Raw genomic sequence first — 20247 nt, forward strand, 5'->3', positions numbered from 1 at the left:
AATCACCTTAAATCTGTGCCCCCTGGTAATTGATCTCTCCGCTAGGGGAAACCGGTCCTTCCTGCCTCTATCGAGGCCCCTCATAATTTTTAACACCTCTATTAAGTCACCTCTCAGCCTCCTCTGTTCTAAGGAACACAACCCTAGCCGATCCAATCTTTCTTCATAGCTGCAGCTTTCAAGCCCTAGCAACATTCTTGTAAATCTCTGCACTCTCTCCAGAGCAGTCATGTCCTTTCTGTAATGTGGTGACCAGAACTGTACGCAATACTCCAATTGTGGCCTAACCACCATTTTATACAGACCTATTATATGACTGTATTCATTTTGAAAGCACTAGGATTTTGTTGCCAAGGACCTTCAACCAAGAGTATGGTCCAGGTTTAATTGGCAGTGCATTCTTGATCAGCTCCTAGACAATGAAGGGGTCAAAGGCCAAGCCCTCAGATTACTGTCCAGACAGGAACAATAGGAAAGGGAAGCACATGCTCTGGGACACTTGGGAAGTTCTGCTGAGAGAGGTAGTTAAGACATTGGACCCAGTCTAATAGATAACTAACTTTGGTATAAATCAGTGAAAGACTGACTAAAAGAAGGGGTTGCTTAGCTCACTTATGAACTGTGTGGTGCATTTTTTTTCTTTGCTGCAAGGAGAACCTGAAATTAAGTTATAAAGAAAGGTAAGATTTCTGTACTGGTTGCTTTTTGTCTGTTTACTTATTAACTGTAAAACGAAGCAACTTAACAACCATAGGTATCACTGAAGTGTTAATCTGCTTGCCCTGCAGATGATTAGTGAGGTGCAAGTGAAGAGACATAAAAGGATCATGATTTCCAGTTCACATAACAGAGGGTCGCATTGTTATGCCCTTGTGTATGGCACTGAGGTAGAAGATCAGCCATTATCTAGTTGAATGGCAGATCAGGCTTGAAGGGCTAAATGGCCTACTCCTGCTCCTATTTCCTATGTTCCTATTGTATAACTAGATATTGGGTAGTTCAGGCAAATTGATGATTGTCAAGGACTTTGGGCTGCCGACAAGAGGAATTGTTGGTGCAAACCTGAGAATATCTAGAGTAACCCTGAAATTTGTAATAAGCAGTAAAACATAACAACTGATTTATGGTCCAAATGTTTAAAAAGAATAACAACAATAAAAATTTGACATCAAAAACTGTAGTTTAGCCTTAGTTTAAAAGCTTTCTGAAGGCCACTCACCTTCTGACCAACATTAGGTTCTGCTCACTACATTGTTGTCCGCTGGCTGGAGTCATACCTAGCGCAAAGGAAGATGGTTGTGATTGTTGGAGGTCAATCATCTTGGCTCCAGGACGTCACTGCAGGAGTTGCTCAAGGTAGTGTCCTAGGCCCAACCATCTTCAGCTGCTTCATCAATGACCTTCCTTCAATCATAAGGTCAGAAGTGGGGATGTTCGCTGATGATTGCACAATGTTCAGCACCATTTGCGACTCCTCAGATACTGAAGCAGTCCGTGTAGAAATACAGCAAGACCTGGAGAATATCAAGGCTTGGGCTGATAAGTGGCAAGTAACATTCGCGCCACACAAGTGCCAGGCAATGACAATCTCCAACAAGAGAGAATCTAACCATCTCCCCTTGACATTCAAAGGCATTATGATTGCTGAATCTCCCACTATCAACATCCTGGGGGTTACCATTGACCAGAAGCTGAACTGGAGTAGCCATGTAAGTACCGTAGCTACAAGAGCAGGTCAGAGGCTAGGAAACCTGCGACGAGGAACTCACTTTCTGATTCCCCAAAGCCTGTCCACCATCTACAAGGCACAAGTCAGGAGTGTGATGGAATACTCTCCAGTTGCCTGGATGGGTGCAGCTCCAACAACATTCAAGAGGCTCGACACCATCCAGGAAAAGCAGTCTGCTTAATTGGCACCCCATCGACAAACGTTCACTCCCTCTACCACCGACCAACAGTGGCAGCACTGTAGCAATGCACCCAGGCTCCTTAGGCAGCACCTTCCAAACCCACGACCTCTACCACCTAGAAAGGCAAGGGCAGCCGAGGCATGGGAACACCACCTGCAAGTTCCCCTCCACGCCATCCTGACTTGGGACTATATTGCTGTTCCTTCACTGTCGCTGGGTCAAAATCCTGGAATTCCCTTCCTAACAGCACTGTGGGTGTACCTACACCACGTGGACTGCAGCAGTTCAAGAAGGCAGCTGATCACCACCTTCTCAAGGGCAATTAGGGATGGACAATAAATGCTGCCCTGGCTGACGACGCGCACATCCCATGTATGAATAAAAAAAAAATCACTGTTAGCAGTTTGCTTTCAAGCTTGCTGTCTGTCTTTTCAGGAGAAGGGTATCCTTCTGTCCAGTAGAGGACAACCCTCCTTTCATTAAATAGGATGTCCATTCTCCTCCCAGCCAATATTCAATAGCAAAATTGTAGAGAAATCCATTGTGCAAACATACGGGATTAAATGCTTCTTTAAGCCATTTTAATTCCTGCTGTGCATGCCAGTCATTGCTGATACTTCATTCTGTGGGCTGGGGATTGAACAGCTAGAAACTGATTATTGGGGGTAGTGGGCCAATGAGAATCATTAATAACCTAAGTTAAATTATGAGAACATCTTACTTGGACGAGGTTTGTATTCCCTTGAGTATAGAAAGAGGTAATGTAATTGAGGTGTTCAAGATGATTGAAGAATTTGTGAGGGAAGACAGATAAACTATTTCTTTTGGTGGGAGAGTCCAGGACAGAAGGGTCTAATCTTAAAATTAGAACTATGCCATTCAGGGGTGATGGTGATGTCAGAAAGTATATTTTTGGACAAAGGGTTATGGAAATGTGGATCTCTCTTCCCCCAAAAAGCTGTTGAGGCTCTGTCAATTGAGATTGATATGTTTGTGTTAGGTAAGGGTAATAAGAGTAATGGAACCAGTGCAGGTAGATGGATTTAAAATACAGATCAGCCAAGACCCAACTGAATAGCAGAACAGGGACTGAATGGGTTTCTGTTCTTAACTGCTGTCATGCCAAGTAAAGGCATGTCCTATTTATAATTTTAAACATGGACTATGTTCAACGTAGCATCTTCTGGAATTGAATTTTCCTTTTGGTTTTAAATGAACCGCAATGGGAATGGGCTGCAAAGATAGCGGCCAAAGGGCAGCTGACCTTCAACCTGTGCATTCAAAAACTGTCTCGCTGTCTCGAAATGACAAATGGATACCTTCCAAACTAAGAGGTGTCATCAACATCCATCCTGAAACCATCAGGAGACATTCCTGAATTGAATGGGTTTCTCCTGAAACAAAGAAGGTGATCGTCTTGACCCTCCTCAGGATGAATGCCATACAACGATAAATAGACCCGCACCATATTTGGAAAAGGAACTGTGAGAAGTCAGATGGTGGGGCAGCCATGTTGGTCTCCATTTAAAATTATTTTAAAATACAGACTGCAGGAAAAGCAGCAAGCAGAGCAGGTAGCACCATCATTCCTTAAAAGAACTGGAGGCTGTAACATCTTAAAGTCTCGAAGCCTGTACCGTTTCAAGTCCACCAGTACAGAAAGCCGATCTCCGAGTGATGAGACTACAAGCAACTAACTTCATGACCTGCTGAAAATCCACCTCTTAGAGAGAATCTTGCAATGACTTTGATATACTACTCTGGCTATTGAATTCACCTAATTCCATTTTCAGGAGTGAAAGCACCTTATTTATTTATTTTATTTATTTAGAGATACAGCACTGAAACAGGCCCTTCGGCCCACCGTGTCTGTGCCGACCATCAACCGCCCATTTCTACTAATCCTACATTAATCCCATATTCCTACCACATCCCCACCTTCCCTCAATTCCCCTACCACCTACCTACACTAGTGACAATTTATAATGGCCAATTTACCGATCAACCTGCAAGTCTTTGGCTGTGGGAGGAAACCAGAGCACCCGGAGAAAACCCACGCAGTCACAGAGAGATCTTGCAAACTCCGCACAGGCAGTACCCAGAATTGAACCCGGGTCGCTGGAGCTGTGAGGCTGCGGTGCTAACCACTGCGCAGGCCTGCAACGCATGCCTTTTCCCGAAGGTGAGCCAAATCATGTGACTTGCGAACTATTCCTTTGTTTGCAATTTGTAAAAGTGCATTATCCTTTAAACGGTTTTCTTTCTCGAGTCTGTGTCAATGTGTGTGCGTGTGTCTGTGTTTGTGAGTGGTGAGTCAGTGATGTAGCATTAGACCTGCGGGTTGAACGTGTGAATAAAAATAATCCTCTTTATTTAAACCCACGAAAAGCGTGCTGCTGGTTATTCAAATTGGCCATACACTCGGGTTTAGAAACGCACACACCTTCCTCGTCAAAAACACGCTGATTACAGAAAAGAACTGGGGTTTCAGTTCTCTCTCAATTCTGTCTGTAACACTGCTGATTATACCCAGTTCTGCCACCTGAGTGATTTACTCCTGTTTTCTATGTTCCTAAATGAATCCCCAAATAACACACCACAGCAATTATTATGATATAAAAGAAATGCTCTGTGACTAGCTGGTATTCTTCCAAAAGCATGTGATTCACAATAGCAGGATATTTGTGTGCAAATTCAATCAGATCAGATTCTCAGATAAAAGAGTGCACTGGACTTAATTAAACATAGTTTGGCACAATATGACTAAGGCATAACAGATATGTCTGGGAGTTGGAAATGTATTGCTGTGGAATTCGGTTAGAGGGATTGACTTGGCCAGTAGCTCTTCATTCAAAACTAACATTCTGAGTGCAGCACTGCTTAGCAGTTTAGTTACTGAATCGTCAAGAAAACAGTTTATAGTTAACCAGCTAATATCACTTATATAAAATGTGATTTCATATGGCACCTTAACACATTTCTCAGAAGCACAGTGACTGTTGTGTAGTCAAATATGGCAGACTTTTTACACAAAACAGATTTGACAAATAACAAAGCACTGAATGACCCGTTAATTTGTGTGTGTTTTTTTAAGTGGTGGAAGTTGAAGCAGGAATCTTGGAAAAGACAGGAGGAGAATTCCTGATTTTCTTTGAATAGTGCTCTTTTTAATATGCACTTGAATCACCAGATGTATTGGACCTTGATTTACATCTTCAGTTGAAGGTTGGCATTTGCAGCAATCTCAGTATGGCACTGGAGTGTTCTTGTATGGGTTAGATGCTGTGTTACTGCTCCCGATGTGGGAGTCTTGTACAGAAAGTGGAAATGCTAATGTAAAGTTGCTGGATTTCCTACAGCCATTTACTAGGAGGAAATGGATCTTCCTGTCTGACAACCTCAGTGAATCTGGTGTGTTTACTTCAGGATTATCGCTGGCTGTATAAAACCCACAAGTTGGGAGGCGTGGCTAAATTAATGTGACTATTGCACAATATTAAAGCATTATAACCTAAACCATGTGCCCAAGTCCTGGAGTGAGGCTCGAGCCCAGATTATTCTGACTTGGTACCAAGCATACTGCCCAATGAACCAAGCCAACACTCTAAAATCATCTAGGCTTCCCAATCTTAATAACTGCTCAGGAAAATGAAGGATAATTTGCAGTGTATCTGTAGTATCATTACTTATTCGTGCGTTAATTGTGTGGATTAATGATCGAACAATGTTTCAAAAAATGGCACTACAACTGAAATGATGATTACATGTTTTGAATTGCACCGACTACTATAAACCATTGCAATAACTCCTTACCTCATTACAATCTGGATCCAAAAATGGACAAAATAGCTGAACTCAAGAGGTGAGGTGAGAGTGATTGCTCTGGCTATCAAGGCAGCATTTGACCAAGTGTGGCATCAAGGAGTCCTAGCCAAACTAAAGTCAATGGGAATCAAGGGGAAAACTCTCCGCAGGTTGGAGTAATACCTAGCACAAAGGAAGATGGTTGTCGTTGTTGCAGGCCAATCATCTCAGCCCCAGGACATTGCAGCAGGAGATCCTCAAGGTAGTGTCCTTGGCCCAATCATTTTCAGCTGCTTCATCAATAACCTTCCGTCCATCATAAGGTCAGAACTGGGGATGTTCACTGATGATTGTATAATGTTCAGTACTATTCGCAACTCCTCAGATGCTGAAGCACTCCATGTCCATATGCAGCAAGACCTGGACAACATTCAGGCTTGGGCTAACAAGTAACATTTGCGCCACACAAGTGCCAGGCAATGACCATCTCCAACAAGACAGAATATAACCATCTCCCCTTGACATTCAATGGCATTACGATGGCTAAATCCCTCACTATTAACATCCTGGGGGTTACCATTGACCAGAAACTGAACAGGAGCAACCACATAAATACCATGGCTACAAGAGCAGGTCAGAGGCTGGGAATTCTGCAGTGGGTAACTCACCTCCTGACTCCCCAAAGCCTGTTCATCATCTACAAGGCACAAGTCAGGAGTGTGATGGAAGGAGTGAATGTTTAAGGTGGTGCCCGTCAAGTGAGCTGCTCTGTCCTGGGTGGTGTTCAGTTTCCTGAGTGTTGTTGGAGCTGCACCCGTCCAGGCAAGTGGAGAGTATTCCATCACACTCCTGAATTGTGCCTTGTAGATGATGAACAGGCTTTGGGGAGTCAGAGGTGGGTTACTCGCTGCAGAATTCCCAGCCTCTAACCTGCCCTTGTGGGTACACCCGAACCAGGTGGACTGCAGCAGTTGAAGAAGGCAGCCCACCACCACCTTCTCAAGTGCAATTAGGGATGGGCGACAAATTTTGGCTTTGCCAGTGATGCCCACATTCCATGAAAAAATAAAAACAGCATAAGATGCTTTTACGTTGCACTCAGTGGAGTCCGAGGAATACTGGCTTCCAACTTGGGAAATTCAAAAAGTTTATTTTGGAGTTGCTGCCAACTGCTTGGACCCATAATGTGGGAGTCATTGGTCGAGGGGTTCCCTTGCAGTCTTTGCCTGGTTTAACCGTAACAGGGTTTAATTTTAAAAACACCGTGTTTTAGCTTCCCCTCAGTGAATCTTTGTTCACTGCTCTCCAATTGTAAGGCAAATAAATCAATCAGACAGGTTTTCTTAGATTTAAACAAGAAAGGTGGAAGTTTATTAATCTTAAACTCTAGCTCGGTTAACGACAATGAATACGTGACGTGACCACGCTAGCATTGCATATGCGATAAACACACACGCAGATAGAGATAGAAAAAGTAGAAAGAATAAAGGGGAAAAGTTTGAGGCAATAGCTGGGTTCTATTTATGGTCCTTTGAGTTTGATGTAGAGTTTTCAGTTGCCGGTAAGTCTTGCAGTTTCGTTGGGGCCCAGTACACACTTTAAAACTTTTCTCGATGTAGGAGTCTTTTCTCACTTGAGGTTTAAATGACTTCAGTGAATCTGGAGATTAGTGAGAGGGAGAGAGAGAGAGTCAGACAGGAAAGAGGCACTTTTCTTCCAAGTTCAGTTGCAATCTGCAATCTGACCCAAGCTGTCCTGTGAGCAGTTCAAAACCAACTCTAGGCCAGCAGGTTAGTCATGTGACTTGCTTTTTTTAACAAACTCCTGCGTTTTTGGTTCCAAAACTCTCAGGGTGGGGTGGGGGGGTGGGGTGGTGAAGTTGGTGTAGTGTTGTCTCTTACACCGACAAGATGTGGATCACCATTGCCCAGACCAATCTCTGTTAATTGAATCAGTGAGTAGTTCCCATTGTCTTTTCCTAGGTGACTGTCTCTTAGTATGCAAATGCTTTTCCAGCCACTGCTGATCTCTTTCAACAAGTCATCTCTTCATTCCAACAACAGTTTAAAATTAATGTTCATGTGACGAAACTAATATGCCTCATTTTTGGCAGGTGGGGGTCTTCATGACACCTGCACAGCCAGCAGAAAAATGCGATTTTTTTTTTTAAAGAGCTTTTCATTAAAAGGGACTAGAGAAAGGAAGTAGGTACAGAAAAACACACATGCATCTTTCTCATTCATTCAGAAATCCTAACAATGATTACAGCCTATCTTTTCTTGGTAGCAGTGCTGCTTTAAACTGCCCTTTTTGGCCTCCCAATAAACATGTGGTTTTTGGGGAAGTTTTTCAGTTTGCACAATTCCATGACTGCCTGGGGTGTCTTTGTTCCTGTTGAGGTCTGCAAGGCGAGGGTTAGATTTAATTAGCCCTAGGTTGGAGTTCTGCTCATGGGTGTTGGCAGTGGGTGGATATACTCTGAACTCTTTCAGTGCTTTGAAGAGTCATGCAAGGGCTTTTCACTTTCGGGGATGGTTGGTTCCCTTTTCTTCTGACTGGGGGAGGATTCTTTGCTAATCTTCCCTTTGTGCTCTGGGACACTCCTGCTTGCAGTTATTTGTCCAGATTCTACTGCACGTCCCTGCGCCACTTCGACGAGGTGAGGCATCACCCTTGTGGTTTTTCTGCCCTCTTGAGAACTTGCTTTGTCTCTGCAGGTTCCTGTAAATTCTGTGAGCAACTCTGGTGGGTGCTCCTAGTGTCTGCATTTACATAGGAGGATGTGGGGGTCTAACTTTTCAAATATAATGGGGTTGGCTGACCGGACAGTAGTGGTTTTCATCTGGGAGACCTCCTGGACTTCCATTAACCTGCCCTCTTAGTCCCTTTTTCCCCTTTCCTTTCTAACCTTTTGCCAGCCTTGTGCCTGTCTGTCCCCTTTTGTTCTCGGCAGGAGTCCCTTACAGTTTGGCAACCCTCTGCTGGAGGACTCTCCAGCATCGATACAGGACTTAGGGGTGCAGATTTCACTGTAGGTTGGGAATTCCCCTCAACCTGGCACATGTGACAACTCCCACATCTTTGTGGAGTTTTGGCCAGTCAAACTGCTGTCTTATGCGGGCTTTGGCTTTTCATATGCCAATATGTGCAGCCACTGTAGTCTCGTGGGCCATTCTTAATATTTCTCTCTGGTACCTCTGCGCCACCACTAACTGGTGAACCACTGTCGACACCTTGCTGTCAGGTCTGTGAGGAGAACTCCACTTCCTCATCAGTACTTCATTCCTTAAACAGTAGCAGTCAGGGACTCCCTCTGCTTCAATTTCAGACTGGGCAGCCTGTGCTAATTCTCTCAGTACTGGGTCGGCATGCTGAGCCTCGGCTGGGGAAGATTCATTTAATTCATTCCCTGGGTCTTATAACTTTCCAAAGAAAGTCTCGGACAGACAGACCTCATGGTCATCTGCCTGCAGTGCCAATTCAGTCTCCTCTGGGGGAGCTGGTTTGATCACTGCCTCATTCACTACACATTCAGGGAAACTGCAGGGAACAGTCTCCTGCCACTGCCCCATTTCTCTGACCTCCGGCGGCCTTCTTTCACTACTGGGGAAGCTACCACCTTCGTCCCCACCAGATCATTACCTACAAGCAGGTCAACCCCGTCCACAGGCAAATAAGGGACAATCCCTATGGTCACCAGTCCCGAAACTAGGTCGCACTCCAAGTGCACCCAATGTAAAAGTACAGGCGTACACTGCCCTCCAATATCATTCACCACCATTCTGGTGTTTACTGCACTCTCTGGGGGAAAGGTCAGGCCTTTTCCAGTAAAAGGGATCTAGCAGCCCCTGTGTCCCTGAGAATTACTATGGGCTTGCTTGCCCTACTCGGGGGATATAGGGTTACTCTCTCTTCAGACACAAAACCCTGATAACTTTCAGGAATCCTATTAAATTTTCCTGCACTTGCAGCAGTAGGTTTCCTGGGTCTGACTCTTTCTACAGTTAAAGCCACAGCTTGTTCTGCTGTGCTTTCTATCAGGGTTCCTTCTCCTTCACTGAGCACGTGTGTCTTGATTAACCCAACAGGGTTTCTCTTTAGTTTCCAGCAGTCAGCTCTTAGATGCCCTGCTTTATTACAAAGGAAGCACAGAGGTCTTGAGGTCTCACTCCTACTTACAACACCTTTGTTTTTGGCTGGAGGAGGCCCCTGTGTCTCCTGCTTTTCTTTCCCACCGAGGACTGCTTGGGCTTCTATCACCTTCCCACCCTTTTGTCCTTTTTGGATTTGTGAGGGTGACTAGGAAAGGTTTTCTCCTGACTTATAAATGAGAGCAAACTCATCAGCCAGAACTGGCTGCACAGTGGCGCAGTGGTTAGCACCGCAGCCTCACAGCTCGAGCGACCCGGGTTCAATTCTGGATACTGCCTGTGTGGAGTTTGCAAGTTCTCCCTGTGTCTGCGTGGGTTTCCTCCGGGTGCTTCGGTTTCCTCCCACAGCCAAAAGACTTGCAGGTTGGTAGGTTAATTGGCCATTATAAATTGCCCATAGTATAGGTAGGTGGTAGGGAAATATAGGGACAGGTGGGGATGTGGTAGGAATATGGGATTAGTGTAGGATTAGTATAAATGGGTGGTTTATGGTCGGCACAGACTCGGTGGGCCGAATGGCCTGTTTCAGTGCTGTATCTCTAAACTAAACTAAACTGTGGCTTGCCAGGCTCTATGAACCTATGTTGTCGTATGGCGTACCGACCTCGACCTTACAGAAGCTCAACGCCAACTCACGGACACTTCTTCCTACCTCCCTCTGGACCATGACCCCACCACCGAACATCAAGCCACCGTCCAAAGGACTGTCGCTGACCTCATCTCCTCTGGAGATCTTCCCTCTACAGCTTCCAACCTCATAGTCCCACAACCCCGGACAGCCCGCTTCTACTTCCTTCCCAAAATCCACAAACGGGACTGTCCCGGCAGACCCATTGTGTCAGCCTGCTCCTGCCCCACTGAACTTATTTCTTCCTATCTTGACTCTATCTTTTCTCCGCTGGTCCAGTCTCTTCCCACCTACATCCGTGACTCTTCTGACGCCCTACGTCATTTTGACAATTTCCAGTTTCCTGGTCCCAACCGCCTCCTCTTCACTATGGACGTCCAATCGCTCTACACCTCCATCCCCCACCAGGATGGTTTGAGGGCTCTCTGCTTCTTCCTGGAACAGATGCCCAACCAGTCCCCATCCACCACCACCCTCCTCTGCCTGGCTGAACTTGTTCTCACATTGAACAACTTCTCCTTCAACTCCACGCACTTCCTTCAAGTAAAAGGTGTCGCTATGGGTACCCGCATGGGTCCTAGTTATGCCTGTCTTTTTGTGGGATATGTCGAGCATTCCTTGTTCCAGTCCTACTCAGGCCCCCTTCCCCAACGCTTTTTCCGGTACATTGATGACTGTATCTGTGCCGTTTCCTGCTCCCGCCCCGAATTGGAAAACTTTATCAACTTCCAATTTCCACCCTTCTCTCACCTTTACATGGTCCATCTCTGACACTTCCCTTCCCTTCCTCGACTTCTCTGTCTCCATCTCTGGGGATAGGTTGTCTACTAATATCCATTATAAGCCCACCGACTCCCACAGCTGCCTCGACTACACTTTTTCACACCCAACCCCCTGTAAGGATGCCATTCCATTCTCCCAGTTTCTCCGTCTCCGACGCATCTGCTCTGATGATGCTACCTTCCATGACGGTGCTTCTGATATGACCTCCTTTTTCCTCAACCGAGGATTTCCCCCCACTGTGGTTGACAGGGCCCTCAACTGTGTCCGGCCCATTCCCCGCACCTCTACCCTCACCCCTTTGCCTCCCTCCCAGAACCGTGACAGGGTTCCCCTTGTCCTCACTTTTCACCCCATCAGCCTCCATATCCAAAGGATCATCCTCCGCCATTTCCGCCACCTCCAGCGTGATGCCACTACCAGTCGCATCTTCCCCTCCCTTCCCCTGTCAGCATTCCGAAGGGATCGTTCCCTCCGCAACACCCTGGTCCACTCCTCCATTACCCCCACCACCTCGTCCCCGTCCCATAGCACCTTCCCCTGCAATCGCAGGAGGTGTAATACCTGCCCATTTACCTCCTCTCTCCTCACTATCCCAGGCCCCAAACACTCCTTTCAGGTGAAGCAGCGATTTACTTGTACTTGTTTCAATGTAGTATACTGTATTCGCTGCTCACAGTGTGGTCTCCTCTACATTGGGGAGACCAAGTGCAGACTGGGTGACCGCTTTGCAGAACGTCTCCACTCAGTCCGCAAGCAGGACCCTGAGCTTCCGGTTGCTTGCCATTTCAACACTCCCCCCTGCTCTCATGCTCACATCTCTGTCCTGGGATTGCTGCAGTGTTCCAGTGAACATCAACGCAAGCTCGAGGAACAGCATCTCATCTACCGATTAGGCACACTACAGCCTGCCGGACTGAACATTGAGTTCAATAATTTCAGAGCATGACAGCCCCCCATTTCACTTTCATTTTTAGTTATTTTTTCTTTTTTTTTTAACATTCTTTTTTACATTTTTTACAATCTTTTTTTTGCATTTATTTCATTTCATCTTAGTTTGTTCAGTTTGCTTACCCACTTTTTTTTCAGGTTTGCACTTGCTGCTGTTCAATATTCAGTGTATTAACACCTAATCTGTACTAATGCTTTGTCTTTCAACACACCATTAACATATTGTTTGCTTTTGCTGCCTGACCTTTTGGTCAGCTATGTGGCCTGGTCCAATCTAGACCTCCTTTGTTATCTCTTGCCCCACCCCCACCTCACCTGTGACTTTTCTAATATTTGTCAGTTCCGAAGAAGGGTCACTGACCCGAAACGTTAACTCTGCTTCTCTTTTCACAGATGCTGCCAGACCTGCTGAGTGGTTCCAGCATTTCTTGTTTTTATTATCTATGAACCTTCTGTTCCTCTACATGTGTCTTTATGGAGAGTGGTAGAGAGTTTGTAAATTCCTCTAGCAAATTTACCTCTCTGAGATTTTCATAGCTGAGCTGCACTTTAACTGGTCAAAAGCCAGCTGTTTATTTCTCTCAAACTCCAGGTAAGTTTGATCAGCTTGCTTCTTGAGCGTTCTAAATTTTTGGCGATAGGCTTCTGGTACTAATTCATATGCCCCGAGGATAGCATTTTTTTGTCAGTTCATAATTGGATGAACTCTCATCTGGCAACATGGAATAAACTTCATGGGCTTGTCTGGTTAGCTTACTTTGTATCAGCAGAGTCCAAGCCTCATCTGGCCACTTTAACTGCCTTGCTAGTTCTTCAAAACATATAAAAAATGCTTCCACGTCTCCCTCATTGAATTTTGGGACCAATTGGGAAAGTTTTAACAATTCTGTATCCAGCCCTGAATTATACTGCTCCATACTGGCCATGCTTTTACTGGGGTTACTCTGTCGCCCCCTAGTTAACTCAAGTCACCTCAACTCTCTCTCTTCACATTCCTTCTGGAAGGTTCTTTCTTTCTCTCTCTTTCTCTTTCCTCAAATTCAAGTTTCCTCTGTTCCAATTGTATCTTTGCTAGCAATACCCTGTCGGGGTCTACTTCTAACCCAGTTTCTGCTTCTTCAGATTCAAGCTAAAAATGGTTGGTCACTAGTCTTAGGGGTTCAGACTTTCTAGCCTTGGCACAGCCAGTGATCCCACACTACTCAGCCATTTTTCTCAACTCTTCCATAGACAGTGCTTTTAACTTATCCCAAGTCACTTCACCCTGGCTTGGGTAGCTACTGGCTTCAGTCGTATACATGTTAGTAATCTAGCACACACAACCACAAGAAAACCTGTATTGAAATCTCTCTTTTTTGACTGGGATCAATTTGGCTTCCCACTTGCAATTTCCTCGTTTGTCAGTGGGTCAAATCTTGGACGCTAGCCCCCAAATTTCTGTTACGACCAGGTGAGAAAGGGGTCTCGGGGTTTCTTCTCCGCCTCTGCTTGGTTTAACCGTAACAGGGTTTAATTTTAAAAACACTGTTTTTAGCTTCCCCTCAGTGAATCCTTGTTCGCTGCTCTCCAATTGTAAGGCAAAGAAATCAATCAGACAGGGTTTCTTAGATTTAAACAAGAAAGGTGGAAGTTTATTAATCTAAAACTCTAGTTCGGTTAACGACTATGAATATGTGACGTGACCACACTAGCATGCATACGCAATAAACACACACGCAGATAGAGATAGAAAAAGTAGAAAGAATAAAGGGGAAAAGTTTGAGGCAATAGCTGGGTTCTATTTATGGTCCTTTGAGTTTGATGTAGAGTGTTTAGTTACTGGTAAATCTTGCCATTTCGTTGGGGGCCCAGTGGATGCTTTAAAACTTTTCTCGATGTAGGAGTCTTTTCTCTCTTGAGGTTTAAATGACTTCAGCAGATCCACAGATTAGGGAGAGGGAGAGAGCCAGACAGGAGAGAGACACTCTTCTTCCAAGTTCAGTTGTAATCTGCAGTCTGACCCAAGCTGTCCTGTGAGCAGTTCAAAACCAGATCTAGGCCAGCAGGTTAGTCATGTGACTTGCTTTTTTTAACAAATTACTGCATTTGTGGATTCCAAAGCTCTCGGGCTTGGGGGGAGGGGGTGGGGGGCGTTGGTGTAGTGTTGTCTCTTACACCAACAAGATGTGGATCATCATTGCCCAGACCAATCTCTGTTAATTGAATCAGTGAGCAGTTCCCATTGTCTTTTCCTAGGTGACTGTCTCTTAGTATGCAAGTGCTTTTCCAGCCATTGCTGATCTCTTTAACAATTCATCTCTTCATTCCAGCAACAGTTTAAAATTAATGTTCATGTGATGAAATTAATATGCCCCATTTTTGGCAGGTGGGGGTCTTCATGACAAATAACTACAGTAAAGTACCAGTATTTTGTCAGGTGGATAGTGGTTTTGAAAAATAGGTTTTGATTGTGGGAAGTGAACTGATCGCTATAAACAGTAATAATAGGATTCCACTCGTGTTGTAGGAATTGCTTATCAGAAGGTGTGGTTCAGAGATGCTTATTGAATGTATAGCTGAGAGATCATCACTCTGTTTGTCCTGTGTTGTGTCTGATCTGGAGGTATTTTGATGTTGAAAGTTTATAAAAACTGACTTTTCATGAAGACCTCACCTGCCAAGAATGAGGCATATTAATTTCATCATATGAACATTAATTTTAAACTGTTGCTGGACTGAAGAGATAAATTGTTTAAAGAGATCAGCAGTGACTGGAAAGATTTGCATACTAAGAGACAGTTGCCTGGAGAGACAATAGAACTTCTACCTGATCCAATTAACCCAAATGGATTTTGATCACTAGACATTGAATGTGGAAGAACGGCAGCATTCCAGGGAGTCTGCTCAGTTGGAGAATCCACAAATGCAGGAGTTTGTTGAAACAGCTAGTCACATGACTAACCTGCTGCCCAAGCTTTTGTTTGAACTGCTGGCAGCACAGTTGCTGAGATTGCAACTGAATTTAGAAGAAGAGAGCCTCTCTCCTGGCCATCTCTCTCTCTCTCCCTCTCTCTCACGTTTTCACGAATCTCCGGTTCCACTGAAGTCATTTAAACCTCAAGAGAGAAGAGACATCCTACATCGAAACAAGTTTTAAAGCGTTCACTGGGCCCCAATGAAATGGCAAGACTTACTGGCAATCAAAGACTCTACATCGAACTCAAAGGACCGTAAATAAATCCCAGCTATTGCCTCGAACTTTTCCCCTTTATTCTTTCTACTTTTCTGTCTCCATCTGCATGTGTGTTTATCGCATATTTACATTAGAACATTAGAACATTACAGCGCAGTACAGGCCCTTCGGCCCGCGATGTTGCGCCGACCTGTGAAACCATCTGACCTACACTATTTCATTTTCATCCATATGTCTATCCAATGACCACTTAAATGCCCTTAATGTTGGCGAGTCTACTACTGTTGCAGGCAGGGCGTTCCACGCCCCTACTACTCTCTGAGTAAAGAAACTACCTCTAACATGTGTCCTATATCTATCACCCTTCAACTTAAAGATATGTCCCCTCGTGTTTGCCATCACCATCCGAGGAAAAAGACTCTCGCTATCCACCCTATCTAACCCTCTGATTATCTTATATGTATCTATTAAGTCACCTCTCCTCCTCCTTCTCTCCAACGAAAACAACCTCAAGTCCCTCAGCCTTTCCTCGTAAGACCTTCCCTCCATACCAGGCAACATCCTAGTAAATCTCCTCTGCACCCTTTCCAAAGCTTCCACATCCTTCCTATAATGCGGTGACCAGAACTGCACGCAATACTCCAGGTGCGGCCTCACCAGAGTTTTGTACAGCTGCAGCATGACCTCGTGGCTCCAAAGCTCGATCCCCCTACTAATAAAAGGTAACACACCATATGCCTTCTTAACAGCCCTATTAACCTGGGTAGCAACCTTCAGGGATTTATGTACCTGGACACCAAGATCTCTCTGCTCATCTACACTACCAAGAATCTTCCCATTAGCCCAGTACTCTGCATTCCTGTTACTCCTTCCATGCTAGCATGGTCGTGTCGCATATTCATAGTTGTTAACCAAATTAGAGTTTAAGTTTAATAAACTTCCACCTCTCTTGTTTAAATCTAAGAAAATCTGTCTGGTTGATTTCTTTGCCTTACAATTGGAGAGCAGTGAACAAGGATTCACTGAGGGGCAGCTAAAAACTGTCTTTAAAATTAAACCCTGTTACGGTTAAACCAGTCTGAGAGGGAACCCCTAGACCCCTTTCTCACCTGGTCGCAACACTGATTTTTAAAAAATGATCATGATCTGATATAAAATTTAAGATTGCCAGTGCTGAATTTAAAATTTTCTTCTCACCGTAGCAACAGCTTATCTTATCATTGTACCAATATGAATTTGCTTCCTTTCTAAAAATGCGAAAGATTCCATGGTCCCATGTGTAATATTCCAGAAAGTCAGTTGGTGAGGGATAGAAGCGGAGCCAACCTTTACATACTTTTATAAGCATTTCTTTACAGAGTTACAAATTACAAGCAATGACCTCCTGACCCACCAATCAGTTTCAGTCTGTGTCTATTTATAGGGGCTCAAGTGAATCCGCAATTAATGTCCACCACCTTCATACAATTAAACGCAATTAACATACAGTTAACACTATGGGCTGGGACAGCAGGTACACAGTTGCACTAATTTCTGTCAGGCCTACAATTCTGCACTCGTCTTTTTTAGTGAGCTGAAGAGCTTGTGCCCATTTCCTGTCTGACTTTTAATTGAGACTGCAGATTTAATGCTAGAATATTTAAATGACTAGGTTGCACAATTTAATTGCACTTATGTTGGCCATGTTCTTTTTTTCTTTGTGTGTATAATTAAAGGGGACTGTGGGAAGTCCCTTTGGATCATTTTCTCTTAAAAATTGTTTAAAGGATATGTGTGTGATATCTACATTATTTTTAATGCATTTTGTTAGACATTTTTCTACATTTCTGAAAATTTTATTTGTACATTAACTTTTTGGAAAAGAAATAGTGACCTTTGCACACCTTGTGGTAAATATATTTTTCACGTACTTCAAATACATGATGTACTTTCATGATTGAAGTTGTGCAAGTTGAATGAAAGAATGCCAGAAGATAGCATCGAGGGCCATCAGGTAGACCTTCGAACACCAACCTGCCAGTGATCCAAGACAAATGTTTTCGGTTGCTACAGATCAACGGGTCATAATTTTGACATCTGCAGCAACAAGCAGACTACATTACTTGTAGCTGACATGATTATTACTGCCCTCTGTTGTTAGGCCTGTGGCTTATTCCTGACTAGATCCTGCAATATCAGGTACTGAAATATCCACATATGAATCTAAATGAGCTAGAGTTTTCATAAGAACATAAGAAATAGGAGCAGGAGTAGGCCATTTGGCCCTTCAAACCTGCTGTACCATTCAACAAGATCATGGCTGATCTTCCCTCCTCAATTCACCTTCTTGCATTATCCCCACATCCATTAATTCCTTACCCAAAAAAAAATTATCAGCCTCTATCTTGAATATACTCAATGACTGATCATCCAAAGTTCTCTGGGGTAGAGAATTCCAAAGATTCACAACCCTTTGAAGAAATTTTCATCTCAGTCCTAAATGGCCAATCCCTTATTTTGAAACAGTGACCCCATTTTCTAGATTTCCAAGCGAGGGGAAACAGTTCCTCAGCATCTACCCTGTCAAGACCTTTAAGAATTTTATATGTTTCAATTAGATCACCTCTGAATCCAGTGAATTATAGGCCTAGTCCACTCAATTTTGCTCATAGGACAGACCCCTCATCCCAGGAACTAGTCTTTGGTCACAGCAGTTTTAAGCCCTTGCATTAAGACTTGAAAGTTTAAAAAGTCACTATTATACTTTTAACTATGGAGCTGTGCTTTTAATGAGCATTTTTAAAATATTGTGTTGAGTTTCTCTGGCAGCCCACCTGAAGATGTTGACTCCTAGCGAGAGCACATTTCCATGAATTTTTCACTCAAGTGGCCATGGTTCATGTCTGAGTGCTGCCAAGCTATATTTGTGCACAGGTAATATCACAGGCTAGCTCGAGTCAGTCCTCAAGCAAACATCCACTAACTGTGAAATCAGGAATAGGAACCCTATTTGTATTTTTCACTTGCTTGCTCGTTCGTATCAGGATGGAACTTTGGGGTTTAAATTAAAAGGTGTCCTATTAAATCTATCTTTGCATTCACAGGTAATTGTAGGATGTTACTAACTGGTCGGCATAGCCATGATTCTGGATGTCCATCATGACAATAAAAATGGAAATAACAGGCTGTTTTCTTGTTATCTGGTCATTTCCAATTGCAAATTTTTCCTTTGTAAGTTTGTGAGTAGGTTTATTTTATCTAAAAGAGAAAATCCTCTTCTTTTACCTTTGCCATGGTACAAGTTAATTCCTGGAACCAAATAGATTTTTCAATTGTGTGCCATCCAGGTGTATGGTAAAATGATCACTAAAATGCCTTTTTATTTAGCCAAATACATGTACGTTTTCACTACTAGATGTAAATTGACTATCAAGTATTGTACAACATACAGCTAGAACTAGCCTTTCCTGTCTCTAGTTTTATGATTCATTCTCACCTTGATGAGGATTTTTTTGGAACTTAATTATTTAATTGCTGGTTTAAATTCATCGATCTTGAGTATCCATTATTCAGAATTAACATTAAAATAACTAATGCTTTCATTTCAGTTTTTAAAACAATTTTAACATAAATACTGAAGGCTAGCTGGAAAATAATTTTATACCTTGTATCCCAAGTTAAGGGAGGCCAGTTACATCTAGTTTCTATATTAAAAAAATACAAGTAACGTTTGGAACTGTATAAAGTTCCCTCTATTCATTCTAATTTGAAATGCACTCGCTATTGAACCATTAGAGCCTTTTTTAGAGTCATAACACCGTAATGGCCCATCGAGTCCTGTAGAGCAACCAGTTGGTCCCATTCCCGGCTCTATCCCCATAGCCCTGTAAGTTTATTTCCCTCAAGTGCCTATCCAATTTCCTTTTGAAATCATTCATTGTCTCCGCTTCCACCACTCTCGTAGGCAGAGAGTTCCAGGTCATTATCACTCACTGCGTAAAAAATGTTCTTCCTCACACCCCCCTGCATCTCCTACCTAAAACCTTAAATCTGTGTCCCCTAGTCTTTGTACCATCAACTAATGGGAACAGCTTTTCTTTGTCTACCCTATCCAAACCTGTCATATTCATGTACACCTCTATCAAATCTCCCCTCAATCTCCTTTTCTCCAAGGAGAACAACCCTCCAGCATCTCCAACCTAACCTTTGTAGCTAAAATCCCTCATCCCTGGAACCATTCTGGTAAATCTGCTCTGGACCCTCTCAAGGACCCTCCACATCCTTCCTAAAGTATGGTGACCAGAACCGGACACAATACTCTAACCAGAGCTTTATAAAGGCTCGGCATAATTTCTCTACTTTTGTACTCAATACCTCTATTTATAAAACCTAAGATCCCATATTCTTTGCTAATTACTTTCTCAATATGTCCTGCCACTTTCAAGGATTTGTACACATGAACCCCCAGGTTCCTCTATCCCTGTCCTGTAGAAGTGTGCTATTTAGTCTATATTGCCTCTCCCTATTGCCAAAATGCATCACCTCACATTTCTCTCTATTAAATTCCATCTGCCACATTCTGCTAGCCTATCTATGTCCTGTGCAGTTGATTGGCATCATTCTCACTGACTGCTGCACCTCCAAATTTCATATTGGCAAATTTTGAAGTTTTTACCCTGTATTCCAATATCCAAGTCATTTATGTTATCAAAAATGCAGTAATCCTAGCACTGAACCTTGGGGAACACTGCTGCCTGCCATCCTCTAGTCTGAAAAACAACCATTTACCATGACTCGCTGTTTTCTGTCCTTAAGCCAAATTTTTATCCAAGCTGACACTGGCCCTCCAATTCCATGAGCCTCAATTTTGGT

General features: G+C 43.6%; 1 protein-coding gene across 9 annotated transcripts in view; it reads left to right on the forward strand.

The window, feature by feature from the left end:
• Positions 1 to 20247, forward strand: part of LOC137352421 (protein unc-13 homolog C-like) — a 612014-nt gene that overhangs the window by 19088 nt on the left and 572679 nt on the right. For 3 of the 9 annotated variants that reach the window (XM_068017811.1, XM_068017815.1, XM_068017820.1), the window contains exon 2: positions 18480 to 18606. The exons of the other annotated variants lie outside the window; for them this stretch is intronic. In XM_068017811.1, the coding sequence (XP_067873912.1) occupies positions 18516 to 18606 (91 nt within the window). In that variant the 5' untranslated portion in view covers positions 18480 to 18515. The remainder of the gene's footprint in view (positions 1 to 18479; positions 18607 to 20247) is intronic. 9 annotated transcript variants of the gene reach the window in all.

Source organism: Heterodontus francisci, chromosome 38 (assembly GCF_036365525.1).
Source record: "Heterodontus francisci isolate sHetFra1 chromosome 38, sHetFra1.hap1, whole genome shotgun sequence".
In the NCBI taxonomy this organism is placed as follows: Eukaryota; Metazoa; Chordata; class Chondrichthyes; order Heterodontiformes; family Heterodontidae; genus Heterodontus; species Heterodontus francisci.